This window comes from Trichosurus vulpecula, chromosome 2 (genome assembly GCF_011100635.1).
Source record: "Trichosurus vulpecula isolate mTriVul1 chromosome 2, mTriVul1.pri, whole genome shotgun sequence".
Taxonomy (NCBI): Eukaryota; Metazoa; Chordata; class Mammalia; order Diprotodontia; family Phalangeridae; genus Trichosurus; species Trichosurus vulpecula.
In genome coordinates, this window is record NC_050574.1 from 239,727,280 (window position 1) to 239,747,077 (window position 19,798).

The 19,798-nt window shown below is 34.2% G+C and overlaps 1 protein-coding gene across 5 annotated transcripts in view; it reads right to left on the bottom strand.

Annotated features, from left to right (window-relative positions):
* Positions 1-250: 250 nt before the first annotated feature.
* Positions 251-19,798, bottom strand: part of NCKAP1 (NCK associated protein 1) — a 127,400-nt gene continuing 107,852 nt past the window's right edge. For 2 of the 5 annotated variants that reach the window (XM_036743510.1, XM_036743508.1), the window contains 9 exons: positions 13,411-13,504; positions 12,870-12,911; positions 9,802-9,884; positions 9,292-9,372; positions 7,376-7,469; positions 5,413-5,529; positions 4,393-4,502; positions 2,289-2,378; positions 251-1,166 (listed from right to left, as the gene is read on the bottom strand). In XM_036743510.1, the coding sequence (XP_036599405.1) occupies positions 1,050-1,166; positions 2,289-2,378; positions 4,393-4,502; positions 5,413-5,529; positions 7,376-7,469; positions 9,292-9,372; positions 9,802-9,884; positions 12,870-12,911; positions 13,411-13,504 (828 nt within the window). In that variant the 3' untranslated portion in view covers positions 251-1,049. The remainder of the gene's footprint in view (positions 1,167-2,288; positions 2,379-4,392; positions 4,503-5,412; positions 5,530-7,375; positions 7,470-9,291; positions 9,373-9,801; positions 9,885-12,869; positions 12,912-13,410; positions 13,505-19,798) is intronic. The other 3 variants (XM_036743509.1, XM_036743512.1, XM_036743511.1) reach the window with 3 other exon arrangements.

Here is a 19,798-nt window from a genome sequence, read left to right on the forward strand (position 1 = left end):
AACTTCCTCAGTCTAGTGTTTGCTTATATTAGGTTCCCCTTCCACAATAGGCTGGCACTTGCTCTGAAATGTGAATCTTACAGAGTTGCCTAGGGGAATGAGAGGTTAAGTGATGTGCTCAGGATTACACAAACAACCAGAATGAGTCAGACAGCTGTCATATTGCTTCTATGAACAATATTACCAGTCCTCAAACCTCTAAATTAATGAATTTTCAGAAATTTACAATTAAATGACAGATCACTCAAAATGTGATACAGTCTAGTGTTTATTATGTTATGGAAGATACACTTGAATTTCAAAAATTTAAACATATAAAAGTGGTTAAGGGCTAACATTTTATCAACATTGATAAATGCATAAGAATGTTTATTATACAGCAGGATACAATGGTAGTGCTAATCCCAACAGGGCATCATGGGTGTTAGTCTAAAAAAATGTCACTATGCTTTATACAAACAACAACATTTGCTGCTGTTTAAGAATATGGGGGCTTGGGCTGCTTCTAATTATCAGCAGTTCCATAACATTTTAAATGTTATATAGTGTCATATTATTTAGTTTGGCAAATGTTTCAAAATAAAGAAAAAAGTAGAAATGTCATTACTTCACAGAAATGCACATCCAATTCTGGTTTTCAATAAGAACAATAGGTATAGATCAGAATTCTCCCTATATGAAATAATTTACACACAGATGAAAGCTAGAACACTATCTAAAATAATCACTAAATACATTTTTTAAGAAATAAACAAGCAAGTATGGTTTTGCATTATCAAATATCAAAAATGTGTAGTTGATGTAGTGTCAAACAGAAATTATGTTCTAAAATGAAAAAGGAATAATTTCAGTGAATGTGCAACCTAAATCAACCAACTTTATATTGTAATACAACAATATTAAGAAACCACTGATCAGAAATACAACTGTATATAAGAAAAAAAGTCCATAATCCACAAAACTGTCAGGCCATAAAATAAAATAGCTCCATAGTTTACAGGTAAAACTGAGGCAACAAAAATGCGTGCTTATCTCCAATAAGTAGATATTTATGCAGAGGATGTAACACTTTGTTTGTAGACAGCATGGTAGGCATTTCTCAGCAAGACATAAGGAAAACAAGATTCCAAAAGATCCATTGTCAGGAATGGTGATTCCTGCACAATCTGAAAAACACCAGGAGTGCATGAGAATTAAAATTCTTCATAAAACTATACATCATTTGCTTTTACTTATGAATATGCCTTTTGATAGTCCAATGTCACAAGAAAGCCCATGTACTAATTATTTTAGAAAACTGTAATAGCAAATGCTAGGTACCCAGAATGTTCAAGTACAAAGCTGAACCAGGTCACGATAGTTTTCCATCAACAAGTATTTACTAAGTACCTGAACTATGCTCAACATTGTGCTAGTCATCATGCAGGGTTAAAAAGAAAAGAAAAAGGCATAGAGCAAAGTCCATACCTTAGGGTATGGACTTTACTGAATGGAAGAATCCAGATGGAGAAAAAAGACTTAACACATGGAACTGCAACAAATAACTAAAAGACTGAATGGTCAAGTCCAGGCTCCAAGCACCGCACAGCTTTAGAAATCAATGAAGGATCAAGTAACGGGGGGGGGGGACGGACTTCTGAAGGAGGAAGGATTTGAAGTTTAGGACAGATTTGGATACAAAGAGGAAAAGGCAAAAAATTCCAGAGGAGGAACACATCATAAGATGGCAATATGCATGTGAATACGTGCAACATGTTCTCTAGACAGAAGAACAAATGCTAAAAGTACAGAAAGAAAGTTTTAGAATAGTGAGAAAGTAAGGCTTCAAGGCTAATGTTAAAAAAAAAAACACCACCACAAAAGTCAGGCAGAAAAATGTGAACTTTGCTGCTATAGGAAACAGTAAACCATAAATATTTCCCAATAGCTCAACATAGTATTAACACACACACACACACACACACACACACACACACACACACACACACACACCCACACACACACACCCCAAGACTGCCCAATAGCTCTCTACTTGGCCTTGAATTTACTTTAACCTGATATTACTGTTTTGATGTTGAAATGTAAAGACCTAATGATTGTTAGCGTATTTTCTAAAATGACAGTACAACAAAGCATGGAATGAAAATAAAGATCAAAAGAAGCTTAAGGCCTAAGTTCTTTGTAGTTACAAAAATAACCAAAAAAAAAAAAATTAGTGTTCTTGAAAACCACTGCTAATCTAACAAGATCTTACTGATTTGTTAAAAATGATCAAAATGCAGACTTACCATGTCTAGCAGTAAATAAACAGATTCCCTATTCCTCGTTGTAGTTTTATCTGTCTCTTGACCAATTTTCAATAGACTAGACGATGCAAGCTGAAAAGACATTTTAATTTTATTTCTTTGTGTCTATTTTCTTTTAAAAAACTTTTATTAGTACCTTTTATCTTTCTATTGTTACCCTCACTTGCAGATATATCTTTCCATCTGCCTTACTCAGTAAGCCATCATTTGAAACAATGAAAATTTAAGAAGAGGTGGAGGGGAGGAGGAAAAAATGTTCAGTAAGACTACTGGCAATGGAAACTGAATATGACAGTATATGCAATGGTCTATTATTCATAGTTCTCTACCTCTGAAAAGAAAGTACTTCTCTTCTCTCGGGGGTAAAGCTTGATCATTATGATTACAAAGCATTCAAGTTTCTTTTTGTTGCTATTCCTACTATTTACATTATTTCAGTTTCTTTGTATATCATTTTCTTTGTTCTACTTACTTTATTCCAAATCAGTTCATAAAAGTTTCTTTGAATTTTATCATCTAGTTTCATCAGTCCAATTAATCAATCTGACTGTAGAAAACTTAATTTTTCAAATAAGATGCATTTTAGGGGGATACACCCAAATATTAATTCATGTATCTACATAAAACGTAAATAACCAATACATCTTTTCGCACTTAGGAATTTTATAGAATATCATCATTCTTGTATTTAGCTCCCAAAATGTAGAAGACTCTTTAAGATTCAATCTTTTTAAAATTAAGTGAGTGCTATGATCTGCAAATGGACAAATTATTTTTTACTTCATTTTCAAAATTTTTATGTGGAATACCTAAAAAAGAAGAAAATTTCAGAGTAACCTATATATCCTTACAAATAATATTAGCATTTACTTATGTCTATCTTAGGTACCCCTCAAACACAGAAACATGGATTCTGAAATGGAAGTTCATTGAATATGCAATGTACTGAACATACCATACCTCTGTAACCTAAAATGGTCAAATATTCATGTGTATTTTTCTTTGGATCACTATATTTAAAATCATAGTGTTAGGAGATGACTTGACACTGGTAAGAACTATTACTACAACCATTTTAGACCAATCTAGTCATTCTTTTAGGCTAAAGTAATAAATTGAATTTCCAGGACATGCCAAAAGGTAGTACGAGATGCTGAGATGAGGGAAAAGGTCAAACTATCATGTTAATGTAGACTCCACGAGAAAAAGGATGGACTTTTAAAAAAGGGCAAACAAATTTTCAGATTACAGAAAAGTAAGTAATATATTCATGTGACCTAGCACTCATATTTTCCTTTAAAGCAAGGTTTTTTTAAAAAAAGATCTATGAATGTTTTTTAAAAAAATACTTTGTAATTATTTTAGCAAAATTAGTTTCCTTTGTAATCCTATATGTCTTATTTTATGCATTTGAAACCATTATTCTAAGAGCTCCATAGGTTTCATCAGACTGCCAAAGGGGTTAATGACATAAAAAAGATTAAGAACTGTTGCGGGCCCCCAGCCTCGCAACTATACTCAGGGTTCCCCCCAAGCCCCAGGCCTCTGCCTAGCAAAGGGCCTGATCTCGAGGACAATGTATGGGGCGGGAGCCGAAAGATGGTGAATGACTCCGAATTTTATTTCAGCAAGCAGCATTTTTATATCTTTAGTGACGTAGGTACATTCTTTGGTTACGTGGATGAAGGACAGGTAAAAATCAAGACACCTGGGTACTAGGACCGCTCCGACTCCGCCTACTCTCCTCCCCTTCTCTTCCCTCCCTAACCCAAAGCTCCCTGCCGGCAGGCAGTCCAGGCAAAGAACCGGAAGTTCCATGCGTTCTGGCAAGCCCAGACAGAGAGCTGGAAGTTCCATGTGCTCAGGCAGGTCCAGGCAAAGACCTGGAATTGCTAGGGAAGCAACAAAGGCGAGACCCCTCCTCCTGGCTCCACCCATATCTCAGAGGCTTGAGTTTATCTCAGCAGGCCCCTGGGCGTAGAGGTCCGAGGAGGGCAGGGCTCGGCTCTAACTCGGCCCATAACAAAGAACCTTGCCTTAAAATAAATGTGTAAGTCATGAATTTTTGAAGTTAAATAATACATACGGCCAGAAATTCTTTAAGGCGATCTTCAATGCTTCCTTTGTGAATAGTAAACAATGCTGCAGCAATCTGGTTGATGGCTTTTGCCAGGCAATGTATGTTGTTGCAGTGTCCTAAACCAAAACACTGATAGGTTATTAAGGATCCTATACTTAATAAAGGGAAGAAATATTTAGTAGATTGTTGCTTCAAGATTAATCTTTTATGACCTCAAAAAATGTAAGGGACCATGCAATTCAATGAAAATCATGAAATGATCAAAGGCAGTACTGAAGGCACTGACCATCTTCTTCACATACTATTATCATGAACAATACAGCCAAAGCTAGTATGCACGGACCTTAAGCTTGTGTTTAAAAGTAAAATGGTAAGCCTCATAATAACAATAGCTCTCATTTGTATAATACTTTAAGATTTTGCAAAGTGTTCTTACAATAACCCTGTGAAGCAGGTGATGTAAGGATTAGTATTCCTATTTTACAGATGAGACAACTAATCTAAGAAGTTAAGTTACTTGCCAATGGTCATAGAACTAATGTGGCTAAGGGCTGGATTCAAAAGCACATCTATTGATTCCAAGTCTAGTGTTCTATCTACTACATCAACAGTATAAAATTTAAATAGAAACAAAGCCCTGAAAGCAGGATATTGACTTAGAAACTTAACATTGTCTATGTTGTATCGCATTTTATTTGTTTTATTAATATTTCTCAATTACATTTTAACCTGGTTCTGTACACGAGGGAGTTTTGTAGCCCATGAGTTTGACAACTTTGCACTACGCCATGCTTCTCGACTATAAATATAGTTGTGTACTTCTTAAAAAAACCAGGTCTTTAAAAGGTTATTAGGTGAAGTAAGAAATTTCAAAAAACTTTTACGAAAATTTTACACGGTGGTTATAATGTCGCCTGAGGACACATTATAAGAAATACAATACAAATTGCTTGAAAGGAAACCATCTAAATGCCATTTTTCTCCAAAAGCCAAAGACTCTTATTAGAAAATACAAAGCTCTATTACCTTCAATAGCAGGGCTGTACTGAGACATAACATTACTGGCTAGTGTTGGTAAAGAAACTGCCACGAAAACCATAAGAAGGCAGGCAATTTTATATTCTTCTTCTGGACTAATGTTTTCTGGGAAAAAACAATTGAGAATAAAAGTACAGGTTTTTAACAAGGCTGGCCCAATAGGTGGTCATTTAAGTGAAAAAAATCCAAATTGTAACATTTTAAAACATTTCTTCATTAGGATCTGTGAAAACAAAAAAAAACTAAATCCAATTTGGCAGAAGTCACATGAGATGGGATGGAACACCAAAGTTGGTCATTTTTTCTAAAATCACATATATGGCTCTTACATAACATATTTTCTTACTTTTCCCAAAGATTTTAAGGCAAAAGAGAGAAAGAGAGATAGTAGTTATATCAAAAACTAGATTTCCTAAAGTTTTTGATTCAGAAATTGAAAGGGATTATCAACTTCTAAGGAAATCTTACTTTGGACACTTCAGACATCTATTTCTCCAGCATTTCTCCTGAGAAATCCTTTTAAAAAATGCTGCCAAAATAAAAATACATATGGATCTAGTCTAAAATTTAACATAAAGAAAATGGAGTGGGTTTCCTATATGACCTACTACTTGTAAAGTTTATTTAACCGAAAAGGAACTACTTATTAATGAAGCTGAGACTATGCTTTCAGGAAACAATAAAACTTCTTTTATTTAGAATTATGTAATGATTACTATTATTATAATAGGTCAGAGTTTTTCCTCATGTACCTTCTGACTCATACACATTGTACTCTCCACCAAAGGATAAGTAAGGGAAAAACTCTGGAAATAGGTTTAGAGGAGGGAAAAGGTAAAATCTGATTAAGCTTTGTGAATAACTCATGAAAAGTTCAAACTATTCTGGTCCCCAGTATCATAGATAATTGAAAAGATTATGGTAGCTGTAAGCAAATGTATTATAATAAAACAGTGCTTCAACAAGAATAAAGATAATCAGGGTCCTGCCTCAAGTCTTTCTCTACTCAAATTAATCTTCCACACAATTGCCAAAGTGTTTTTGTAATATGAGTTGTCCTCAGCTGCAGAATTACCATGTGAGATCTGACCATATCACTGTTCCCCCTCAGTCTATTCAACAGACTCCAGCAGTTTCTCTATTACCTCTATGAATGAAATATAAACTCCTCTACTGGCCACGTAAAGTTCTTCACACTTTGGTCCGAACCCACCTTTATGGTTTTATTAACGAATTACTTTCCTCCACAAACACTACAATACAATAAAATTTGACTTTTTACTGTTCCTCATATATACATTTGATAACTCTCATCTTCCATCCCTTTGTACTTACTTCACTGGCTGTCCTTCATGACCAGAATGTACTTCTTTCTCACTTCTCTTGCTCAACATCTTTTCTGTTCCCCTCAGCTGCTAGTGTCACCTCCACCCCAAATCAATCAGTATGCACTTTTTTTATGTACATGTTGTCTCCTATAAAACCCTTGATGGCAGGCACTGTTTCATCTTTGTTCTTGTAAACTAAGAACCAGACACATAACAGGGGCTTGGTACACTGTAGGTACTTAATAAATATTTGCTGTTTGGTGACTGAATAATGATTAAATAAAATTAAAATATTATAAAAAAATATCAACTTCTACATACATTAAGAACTAGAAAAGGAACTTAGAAAACAAAAAGCTCTTCATTCAAAGATGTTTCTCGAGAAAAAAACTGTCAAAATAACAACTAGAAGCAAAACTAAAAATGATCATTCTAATAAGGAATTCTATATTGGGAATATTTTGATTCATGAAATAGATACTGTGTAGTAACTATAGTTTCAACTAAACTTTTACAGGAACTGTATTTTGTTTATAATTTACTTTAAAATGAAACTATAAGAAGTACAAAGGACGTACGTATTTTACAAATACACTTTTAGTTTGCCATATCTGATTTGTTACCTGATTTCTGTGAGGAGAGAGCTACAACCAAGGCTGGATCAATCTCACATGGCAATCCTGCAGCTGAGGACAACTCATAAACATTCATTGCAACCTGAGAAAATAATGAGCATTACAAAGTAAGAAAAACTTAATCCCAGCAAATTTCATTTGTATCATTTGTAAAATGAGAGGAGTGAACTGGGTGAGTTCTGAGATCCCTTTCAGCTTTTGGCCCAAGATCCCATGATCCTAAAATAAAATGATAATTGGATATTGATCGAATAATAAAAACTGATTAGTCATCACAGGTAAAGAACTCAAAGAAAACTGCCATAGAAGCCAAGAGATGTTTATCTGAAAGTAGTAGCCAACAGCGACAAAAACTATGGAGAAGTCAATTAGAATGAAGGCTGAGGAAAGACAATTAATTTAATAGTTTATATCAAATGCCCTAACCTTAGTTTCTTCCAATGATTTACTCCTCTACTCTTAAATCAGCTCCACACAGGGATAGTCATACCCCTAATTTAGCACTGCTGAATGTCACTGATGGAGGTCACTATTACAACTTTGCCAGTGGGGTCTGTGAAGGGAAGTACAGTGAAATAAGGCTGGAAAGTAGGTTGGAGCCAAATGACAGAGAGCCTTTAATACTAAGCTAAAGTAATTGTACTTCATCATGGAGGGTGGGCTGATCAGACATGTGCATTAGGAAGCTGTGTGAAGGACAGACTGGAAAGAAGAAAGATAGGAGGCAGAGGGTCCAGTAATACAATACCATTACAATGGTCCCAGGAAATGAATTCCTTAATTAGGGTGGTGGCAATGAGTAGAGAGGAGACCATGGATTTAATGAGGACTGCAACAACAGAATCATCAATATTCAGAAATTAATTGGATTTGGGGAACACAGAAGAGGAAAATAAACTCTAATTAGTATTTGTAATTCAAGACTAAAAAAATTGTGAATGATGCACAAAAGGTCAAATTGTACTTGCAGAACTTTCGAAAAACAAACATAGCAGAACCCCCTTGAGTTGTGTTTGTCAGGTTATATAATGTGGGGCAATAATGATATAATGACTTGTAAGGCCTGATTTACAAATATACAGAAGTGCTCTGAAATTTATCTTGAGATTTTTTCCACGGCCATTATGTAATACATACCCAGCTCCTTTTGGATTGCTCTATCTACTAAGAATGGCCTATAATTCAATTCATTTTCAGAAGCAACGTTATTTGGTTTGCAAGCTGCCAATGCCTAAGGGTTTCCCCACAACCACTTTCACCTTTACACTCTACATAACTATCTAAGCTACCAGATTCTAATCCTTCCTGATCTGTTCACATAACTCATAACCTGCCAGTGTCCTTAGTGGATAATAAGATACTCTTACATGTGGATAATGATCCACTACAATCTGCTCAGCTGCATACTTAGTAAAATTACCTTACTGTATGCACTATGCACTTCAGCTCTAATTAAGTGATAAGGTTTACCTCTCAAGGGAGCCATACTTATATTCATTCAGTTCTAAAGGCCCATTGCCAAGCCCTCAAATTGAACCATTCTAAGAATGTATTACATTTGAACAGAGTTTAAAATAGACGTAGAGGTCTATTTGTATAGTTACAAGAGTCTAAAATGGTTTTAAGCTTAAGGCAAAGGAAAATTATCTTCAGTCAACTTTATACTACATAAAACGATCAAAGAGCATGGATAACTGGAATGCCTGTGCATCTTAGAGACAAGCTTTGAATTATTTTTTCATCACTTACAGAAATTGCCTAAAGTTAATTTCAAGGACAAACATATGACATTGGTCCTCTAAAATAGCAAGAATTTGGTTTGGGACTTTTCAATTATTTTACACAACTTAAAATATTTAATTTTTATGAATTACAAAAAAGAAACTTGCAAGTAAAAATATTACCTTCATATCAGTTTCCCTTGGAATGTGGTCCTTAAAATCTTCAATTGAACTTACAAGGAAAGGAATGTGGTAGGATAAGACCTAGGAAGGGCAACAAATACATATTCAACCTAGATTATTTCAAAAGGAGGATCTCTAAAAAGGAAAAGTGCAAAATTGGATTTATTCTATTTTTTCATGAAAGTTATTTTTATTTTATTGCAATATCAAGTGGTTTTCTAAAGCATTTAGACATTTAGAAATGGAAATGATAATTGCCAAAAGAGAAAAAATGTTTTAAGCATTATTAAAGTTGAAAAACATAGAAACTGACATCCAGTGAAACCGTAACTCATGGATTTTAAACCTGAAGTTGGAATCAGTTCCAACAACACCATATGAAATCTTAATTACAATAGGCTAAATTCTAGAACTGACTTGATCCTATATACAGCTCTGGATCTATGAGAGATATAAATACAGTTTCTGGAAAAACAAGTATATGGGGGTATGTTTATAGAGGATTCTTACATCTCTAAGTGCTTCTTGTGCCAATGATCGAAATGACAGGATTACACCAATTATAGTCATCCTCTTCAAAACACTGTCAACAGCTAAAAATTTTTAAAGGATGAAGAAGAAAAATAAATTAGATATAGCTCTTCAAATGTCATCAGAAATTTTTAAAAAGTAAATTATAACTGCTATTAAAATATGCTGAAATACTCAAAGAGATAGGCATAAGATAGTTCAAAGTGAAGTCATCAATTTGAAATGAGTTAAATTTCTTTGGTTAAAAATCTAACATCCTAATGTGCTAATGTGATTGAATGGTTTTTCTCTCAGTATTCCTACATCATGTCCATGATAAACGGATATCCAATAGACATCTTAAACTCAACATAGCCAAAAAAGAACATATTATCTTCCCCTCCCCCCGCCCACCTTCTCCTCTTTCCAATGACCTTTTTACTGTTGAGAATGCAACCATCCTCCCAGTCACAAGGGCATGCAACCTCAGTCTCATCTTTTGACATCTCACTCACACTTACTCCACATATCCAATCTGTTGGAAGCCTTGTCATTTCTACTCCCACAACCTCTCACATCCACTTACATAGACACCATCTGGTACAGGCCCTCATCACCTCACACCTCAACTGTTATAAAAGCCTTCTGGTTGGTTTCCCTGCCTCAAGCCTCTCCCCATTCAAATCCATCTTCTACTTCCTTTCCATTCTTCTTACTGTACTCTCTACTGCACACTCTACAATCTAATAACATTCATCTTGTTATTCTATTCCCTGCTCATGACATTAGATCTCCTGAATGTAAGTATTTTCACTGGCTGCCCCACATGACTGGAGTACTCTACATTCTTACTTCCTGTCTCCTGGCTTCTCTGCATTCTTTCAAGCCTTAGCACAAATCCTACTTTCTTTACGAGGCCTTTCCTAGTTTCCCCCACTGCTAGCATCTTCTCTTCAGAATTAATATCTGTGTGCACATATATGTGTACATGAATATATGCATGTCTATACGTATTTGTATGTATACGCATACGTATATGCTATATGTTGTGCATGTAAATATATGCAGAAACATGTATAAATATAATGTGCATATACATGCATATATGTATGTGCATGTACATACAATATATACATATACACATGTCTTGTATTTAAATAATTGCTCACAAATTGTCTCCCCCCTTAGAATGTGGGCTCCTTGAGGGCAAGGTCTGTGTTTTTTTGGCTTTCCTTGTATTCCCAATGTTTAACAAAGTATCTGTGAAATAGTAAGGTCTTAATAAATGTTTGTTGCCTGAGTGACTACAGACCCTGTCCTAAGACATTTAATCTTTTTTACTCTGTAACACTCATGTTGGACCCACACTGTACTAACTGATGAGTGCCACACATAAGCTACTATATCCAGTCCAGGTATGCTTCAGTTTACATACTGGCCAACTTCTTTGATTGTTGACCTGCTATTCTTCCCTCTCTTCTAGTTCTGAAATCATAAACAAATCAATACAGCCATAGCTACTGGATATACTGTGTCAATGCACTCCCCTATGGTTCTATTCACCATCCTTGAGACTTTCCTAATCAAAATGGTTCTCCTGAACCACTCTGGCCTTTATGGGCTGCTTCCCCCATTAAAATGTAAACTCCTTAAAGATAGGAATTTGCCTTACTTTTGTGTTCTAGCCTCAGTTCTTAGTGCATTAGTGTTTAAAAGTTTTTTTTTCATTTTTTCATTCAATCGATCATTCATACTCTGTGATTCCTAGAAACCACTAAGATAAAAGGGTTACAAAAGCATAAAAAACCTGAATCTGAGCAAAAGGAACACCCATTTGGGAGAACAGAGCACAGTATTTAAGAAGCAATTTTTAAAAAGAATCTACTTCTTTAGTGATTTGCTTTCTAACCAAACAATAAACTTATCCTCTAAATTGTACAACTGTTTCATAAACATGGCCTTTGAAAAAGAGGCAACATGGTACATAGTGAAAGAACAGTGTGCTTGGTTGCATATGGACTTGTATTCAAGTTGTGACTCAACCCCTAACTGTGTATCCTCAAGCAATTCACTTTGCCTTTCTGGGATAGAATTTCCTCATCTAGAACACGAATTGGACTACATGATTTCTAGGTTAGATAATACTTCCTGCTCTAATATTCTAGGAGTCAAATTTGAAACTACGAAGGCTGGAGATTTTTCACGAGTTTCGTTTTTGAAAAACTCCCAAGAGTGAAAAATGAATGCTAACTACATCTGAGCAAAAGCCTACCAAAATGTTCTCTCTGAAAATTTGCAAATTCTGTTCAAAATTTCAGTACATTCAATTGTTTCCATTTCATGGAACATGAAGAGTAATGGTGAAATAAGATAAGGTACTCAATACTGAAATGGTCTGATTGCTTCTAACAAGATGTTAGTGGCAGAGTGGTTAAGTAAATGATAGAAAAGGGAAGAAAAAAAGACAAAAAATGGAAAGAAGGAACAAAGCAAAAAGAAAAAAACAACATAGAAAAGCCAAACAGCAGGCCTGCACAAGTCATGGCCAGCAGGGCTACTCGCCAAAGGATTTTGAGTGGCCTGCAAAAAATAGAGTAACAAAAAATATTTCTAATATATTTATTTTCAACCAATAGCGGGAATTCAATTAACACCAATGTAATTTGAAAAATCCATTTGTGTTTCTGAATCTTAAGCATTCCATTTTTTTTTTGAGAACAAGATAGACTAGTCTAGCAAAATGTCTCTCTTTAAAGCCTTTTCTCCTCCTGTTGTCAGCATCTTTTCATTTAAAAATACAGATACATTACGACTATGACTAAACATCCACAGAAACACCTTCTAAAGAAATGAGAAGGTTAAAGTGTAAACATTAAAAATGCATGCATATACCTTAATTCTTATCTTAAAATGATAATTTTAAGTATGGTAAAACATAAGTTGCAATCCTATACAGTAAAACCATACTAATTTGGACTAACAGCTAAAATTTTAAAATGAAATTATAATACTGACTTTAAGAAATATAAGTTTTGTTACTTCAAATACATAAAGTAAACTGAACTAACCGGCAAACAAAGAGCTTCTAAGTTGATGTCCTGCTGGGCCTGCTTTAATGAATAGATAAAACTCATTTGTAATTAGAAGCATCCCTTTACATACAATTGCTGTCTAAAAGTCTTTTAAAAGTTTGTTCTCTAAACTAAGCTTGTTCACATTATTTATTTAGCAAGTCCTTATCTTTCAGACAAACCACAGGAAAACCAACCTTGTATTTTAGGATTTATAAAAGACTGAATTAGTAGAGTCTAAATTAATGAGGTTTTACTGTATCAAAATAAAAAGTTAAGAGATACTTCACAGAATTTGCTAATAATAAGATTTATCTTTGACAAAGACAATTCATTACAATGTGATGATTTAGAATTTAAGAAAAATTACTTTTAAGACAATTCCTGGGTACTTAACTTTTGGCTACATGAATATTTTCTAACTGTGGATAAATAGTATTATTTTTTAACATTTCATTATGTAAATTCAAGGCAAAAGCAAACATCAAGGCGCAACCAATGATTCTTGTTTATATATAGAAAAAAAAGAGTTACCCACAAGATAATCTTTTAAAGAGAGCTGCCATCTGGTCTGGTTTGTCAAAGCTGGTCCTCATTTGTGTTAGGACATCAACATTCTCCACCACAAGTTTCTAAAAAGAAGACAGACCTTAGGTCAGGCCTAATAGACCTTGGTATGTTAATAAGATAACAGCATATTTAGGAAATTACAATCTGGCAAGCAGGAACACAACTCATGAAATCCAGATGCTCTGAACTATCTTTTCTCTAAAGGTACTATACAATTATTTGGAGGTAAACCTTAGTTCCTCTTTAATTCAAGGAAGGAGTAGTTTCCTGAAAAGCACTGAAAATAAGTAATGACATAAAGGACTGACTCATGGGCAAATTATGAAGGCTAAATCTAACATAGTCACAGAACTAAATACAAATATTTGAAGTGCTGTCAAAAAAGAAAAGAATACATTTAAATACACAAATTGGAGGAATTTGCATTATAAAAATGCATTAAAAATAATGGAATTTTCTAATGGAAACACTGTACATTTCATTTAATTAAAAATTCAGAATTCATCTAAATAAAAGTGATACCACCCTAGTAGGGAGATGAACTGGAAAACAAAAAGATTCTTCCCCTATCCTTTACTTCTAAAATAATGAGGTTTGTTTGGGTTTTTTAGTTCCATCATTACCAATTACTTATGCTATAGACATCTACTACTGACTTCTGCTAATTCCTACTCTGAAATTTCTACCATTAGACTAGTCCAAGGCCCTAATCACTAATTCTTGGAATAATCTACCAGTCTGGTAGATCTCCGCTCTATTAAAATTAATACATAATATTTTCATAGTATGTTTCCCCATTCAAGAACTAATAGTACCTCTCTAGTATAACCACAATTTCAAATTCAAGACCCCAAATTCAAAACCTTCTACCTAAAGAGATCCTGTACAACCCTATTTCAACTTCATTTCTTTTTATTCTACCACTCATCCATTTAGATAAGCATTAAGATAACTATCTAATGACTCACTGAGTTAACGTGAGGTGACAACTGAAAAATCAAGTTTGAACTTATGCTACATGAAGAGAAATTCTATCAAAATGAGGGAGGTGATAATTTCAACATGTTAGGTCCTAGTCAGACCATATCTAGTGTACTACATTCAGTTCTGGCATTGATAAACTAGTGTTCATCCAAAGAAGGGTGACCAAGATGGTAAGGTGATTTAAAACCCTGTTATTCAAGGAATCATTAAAGAATTAGAGATATTTAGCCTAAAGAAGACATTGAAATAATGACACAATCTTGACGTTGAAATATTTAAGAGTTGTCCAAAGATGGAACAAGAGGATGCCTCCACAGTTAAGAGCTTCCCAGGACTGGAGGTATTCAAGTGAAGACTGAAAAACCAACAATTTGTCAGGACAACATAGAAGGAATTCATACTTCAAGAAGGGTTTGGACAAGGATTAGACTAAGGTCTCTTCCAACTCTAAAAACTCCTCTATTTTTTGCTAGTTACTACCTGCATGCCTTTTACATTTGCCAGTCTAACTAGAATGTCTCTTCTCCAGTTAATCCAGTGTTTGGGTTATATTTGACATTTAAATTTACCTGCTACTAACATTTCTTGATTTCCCAAACATGACTCCTCATTTGTGTTCCTGGCAATGGTAGACATGTTGTATAATTTATATAATAATAACTGTGATAGCGGAAAGAACACTGGATTTGGAGTCTGAGGTCCTGGATCACAATCCCAACTCTGCTTGTTATTATGCCTATGTCACCTTATGTAATTCACTTACCCTCTCTGGGGCTCATGTAAAGGAAAGTAAGGATGTTGGACTATGTGATCTTTGAAGATTGCTTCAGCTCCAAATCTTTAGTTCTATATTAGCGCTCATGATTTATTGACTAAAAATGAGTCTTACAATTTTAGGATATGGTCTGTCTTTTCTTCAAAGGGTAGCTTTTGAAGTGATTCCTTTTGTATCCCATTCACCCCTAATAGTATCAAGCACAAAATCCCGAAACAGATAACTGAAACAAGGAGTGGTATTTATTTACCAACAATAAGATTGTAGATTAAATACTGAAAACAAATCAACTGAGTACAAGGAAAAACAGTATTTTCTTTCTTTACTGTTAAGTTAATTGGCATAATTTATATAAAAGATCCTGATTTCTTATTTAATTTGTATATATGTTTTCTGGGTCCCTATGAGGAACTAGAAGGAAAAATTGATCTGGAAATTGCGAAAAGAATTCTTTTGGCAGGGGAGGATAGGGAAAGCAATTGGTTGAATGGGCATGACTCCAAATGCAACATCCCAGGAATTTGAGCAGGGAGAGAAGACTGGTTGTTTTTCCCCAAGAAAGTAATAAACACACACTTTACTGCCAGCAGCATGTATGCATAAAGTACTGGCTGAGTCTGAAATACAATTTATTCAGAGCCACCAGACACAGAAAAAGAGCTCTGCTTTTCTTTATCTAAACACAAGTACACTCTGAAACAAAAAAGCCCTCTGGCTTGAGAAAGAACTGAAATCACCTTGAAAATGGAAATGAAAAATAATAAGAGAACTTTAAGCAAAGAAATGAGTCAATTATTCCATATTAATTTCATTTTAAAATAGACAGAAAAAATATAACTTTATCCAATTCTTAACAGCATGGTATACTGAAAAGAACACTGGAGAGAAAGTAAAAACTGGAATTGTGATTCTGACAGAGGCTTTATCACCTGATCAATTAACAACAATCCAAAACTTACGTAAAGATCTATGGGATACTTCTTATCTCACAGGTTTACTCTGAGGAAAAGTTTATAAACAGCAAAACACTATATAAATGAGTCTTTATTATTGTAGGAAATTAATGGAGAGGAGACATTAAAAATATATATAGTGCTTAGAAAAGTAGAGGTTTCATATTATCCTCAAAACTACTAATGACAGAATTTCAGAAAAATACTTCAATAGCAAAGATTAGTGTGCAACCACTAATTTGTAATAAATGTCATCCAAAAGCCTTATATTATGACCTATAAGACCACTTGTCAACCTATGATTAACATGACAGAATCACTAATAAGGTAAGACTCAACAAGCTACACCAGAAAGTAAAAATACAAAGACCTTAAGGTTCAAAAGTCTGATCTCACTAATTCATCCTGTGACAATATGTAAATTATTTTTTAATTTTCTCAAATAGACCACTTCCAGAAAGAGCAAGGTAGCTATCACAATGGTACTAAAATAAATCACTTAATAAAAAAATCTTTGTGATGCTAAAACAAATCACTCGAAAAATAAAACTGCAGTACTTTGTTGTGCCAGTACTATCAGATTCTGAATGATTCTGTCAATAGCACAATAATTGATAGGCATTTAAATACTTGATTGTTTCTTAATAAGCCCTTATTTTTGCTTTAGTTTTGTAGGTAGGTTTCAAAATGCTATCAAAACTCACAGAATCCTTTTAGTACTAAAGAAGTTTCTCTACCACAGGCTCCCTAATTATATTATTTAAAACAATATGGTACAAGCAATGTTATGAAGTTAAGAGATTTAAAAAAACACACTTGTTTTATTCTTTATAAATATAATAATCATACTTGATCAAGAACTAACACTAATCAACCAAATATACTGGTTAATATAAAGGTAAATAAGAAATCCCAGGGAATTTAAGGATGACTGTCACTATTAAGAAAGACTGTCAACAATGGGGTAATTAATGTTTAAGAACTAAAACCTTGGATATAAACATGTTACTATTTTAAAACTGCCTTTTCTTTATTTGAGAATCTTAAAACACAAACAGATCTCTGAGACAAAGAATCTCAACTATGGGGAAAAGTTCTGGGATTTTTTGTTTTGATTGAGGTTAATGACTCAGATCCAAAAATCATAAACTGCTTTAAAAAATCTTCAAAACAATAATTTTACCTTATCCTGAGACAAAGTTGGAACTTCCGAAGATAAATAAATAAATGATTTGGTGAAATTATAAAAAAAAAACCTTCATGTTATGTACATTTTGACTGTAAAATTAACCTGACTTAACACTTTCTAGGAGGAAATACATTTTTTCAAGAATATGATTGTTATCTTATACTAAAACTGAGTGATACAGTTACCAGGATCCAATTAATGAACTGGAAGGAGCAGAGAGAAATATATTGAAACATAATATATAGGAAGGCTAATTCACAGAAATAATTTCTATTAAGTACAACAGGTCAACAAGTCAAATACTGATGATACTGCCGTAGAAGTTATCTATTTCTTATAATTCCTAAATTCAAAGAGAAGATCAACAAAAAACAAACTTCTGGGTTACATTTCTTCCACAATCATCAACTTCCTTTTGGTAGTGCAGGAGGTAATAAGGTAAAGATAAATAATGTGTTACCTCTTCCTGAGTAAAAGTATAGGATCTTATAAGGGGATAGAGAATAAATAAGACTGATAAATCATAACGAATGAAAATGGAAAAGTACTTTTCATGCCTATAAAATACAAAACATGGATATAAATATGTATGTATAGAAATATACATGTATGTGCATATGTCCTAGTTAATCATATATAATCGACATGGATATTTTTGTTGTTCAGTTGTTTCAGTCATATCTGACTCTTCCTGACCCCATTTGGGGTTTTCTTGGCAAAGATACTAGAATGGTTTGCCATTTCCTTCTCCAGCTTATTTTACAGACGAGGAAACTGAGGCAAACAGGGTTAAGTGACTTTCCCAGGGTCACACAACTAATAAGTGTTTGAGGCCAGATTTGAACTCAGGAAGATGAGTCTTCCTGACTCCAGGCTCAGCACTCTATCCACTGTGTCGCTTCATTGCCTACGTGTGAATATAAGATAAAATAACAGAATCGAGAAAGAAAATACCAGAATGAGATGAAAGGGAAAAAAAAAACCCAAACATAACGGTATAATCAATGCCAGGGAAAAACAAAATACTTAGTTTTGTATGTACTCCTCAAGATATTATTTTTACTCCTGGGAATTAATATTTCTTTCTATATCTGCTAAATGTGCTATAAAACTCAGATCATTGACTGATTTGGAGTAGTACTTTTCTTTTAACTGACCACAATATTCTATCACTGCCTCTCCCTGTACTCTAAATCCCATCTCAACCTATTCTTTGTCCTCATTTTGACCTCCAGTCCCTTGAGTCTGCATTAATGGCCCATTCTGTTACTTATACTTTGTATTAATTTCTCTTTCTTCCAAATGTTGACACTAAACCAGTTCACATTAGTGTCCTTTAGTCTTGAATACTTTGCACCCTTATCCTTTCTTGCTAAATGGTGCTGAAAGTGACATAACCATGCCAACTGAGTTCACTATAAATGTATGCTATACAATCTGAACTGGTCCCTCACTGAAGTAAAGCAATCCTTTTATTTTTCCCCACTCCTCACAGTCTGTGGGGAACACAAAATGTTCAAATCTTTTCTTCTGAAGCCTCTTTCATGAGGGTTTCAACCCTACTTTCACAGGAGAAAATCTTACCTCATAATTTAACTGACAAGCTCCTTCTTCTTCCCTAATTTACATGTTAGAAGCTTTTGAAATCATCACTCATTCTCTGATCCTTTACTCTAGTGTCTGATGAGGACCTTGTCATTTTAATTAATCGACAAGTGTTTATTAAATGTCTGCTATGTACCAGACATTATGTTAGGTGCTGGAGATATAAATAAAGAGAATGAAACAATCCTTTCTCGCAAAGAGCATACATTCTATTCTACTGAAGAAGGTAACGTGTAAATATATAAGTATATTGTGAATAAACATATAATCAGTAAAAATTAAATATTAAGTACTTTGGGAAGGAGGGCACTAGAATTTAAGGTAGAAGATGGTATTTGGGTTGAGTGGGATTTTATAAGGTGGAGATGAACAGGAAGGACATTCTAAGCACAGGGGACATCTAGCACAAAGGTATAGAGACAGGAGATGGAGTATTTAATGTGAGGAATAGATAAGGCCAGATTATTAAAGGCTTTAAAAACCAAACAGGAGTTTATATGTAATCTAAAAGGCAACTGGGAGTTACTAGAATTTGAATAAAGGAATGACAAAGTTACTTCTACACTTAAGATTTCTTTGGTAGATACAGGGAGGACAGGTCAGAGTGGGGACAGATGTGAAGCAGGGAAACCAATTAATGGAAATGGGTAGTTGGGGATGTGGTACTAAAACTCAGGGGACACACTGGAGATATATAGATCTGCGCATGATCTTTTCTTTATCAAGGCCACCCACTCTAAACACATCTTTGATACCATCCTGTGTCCTCCTCAGATTGCCCCCCTAATTATAGTGTCTTATTTTCAATCCCTATCTTTTGGCCCTGTCCATCTTATTTACAAATATGCCC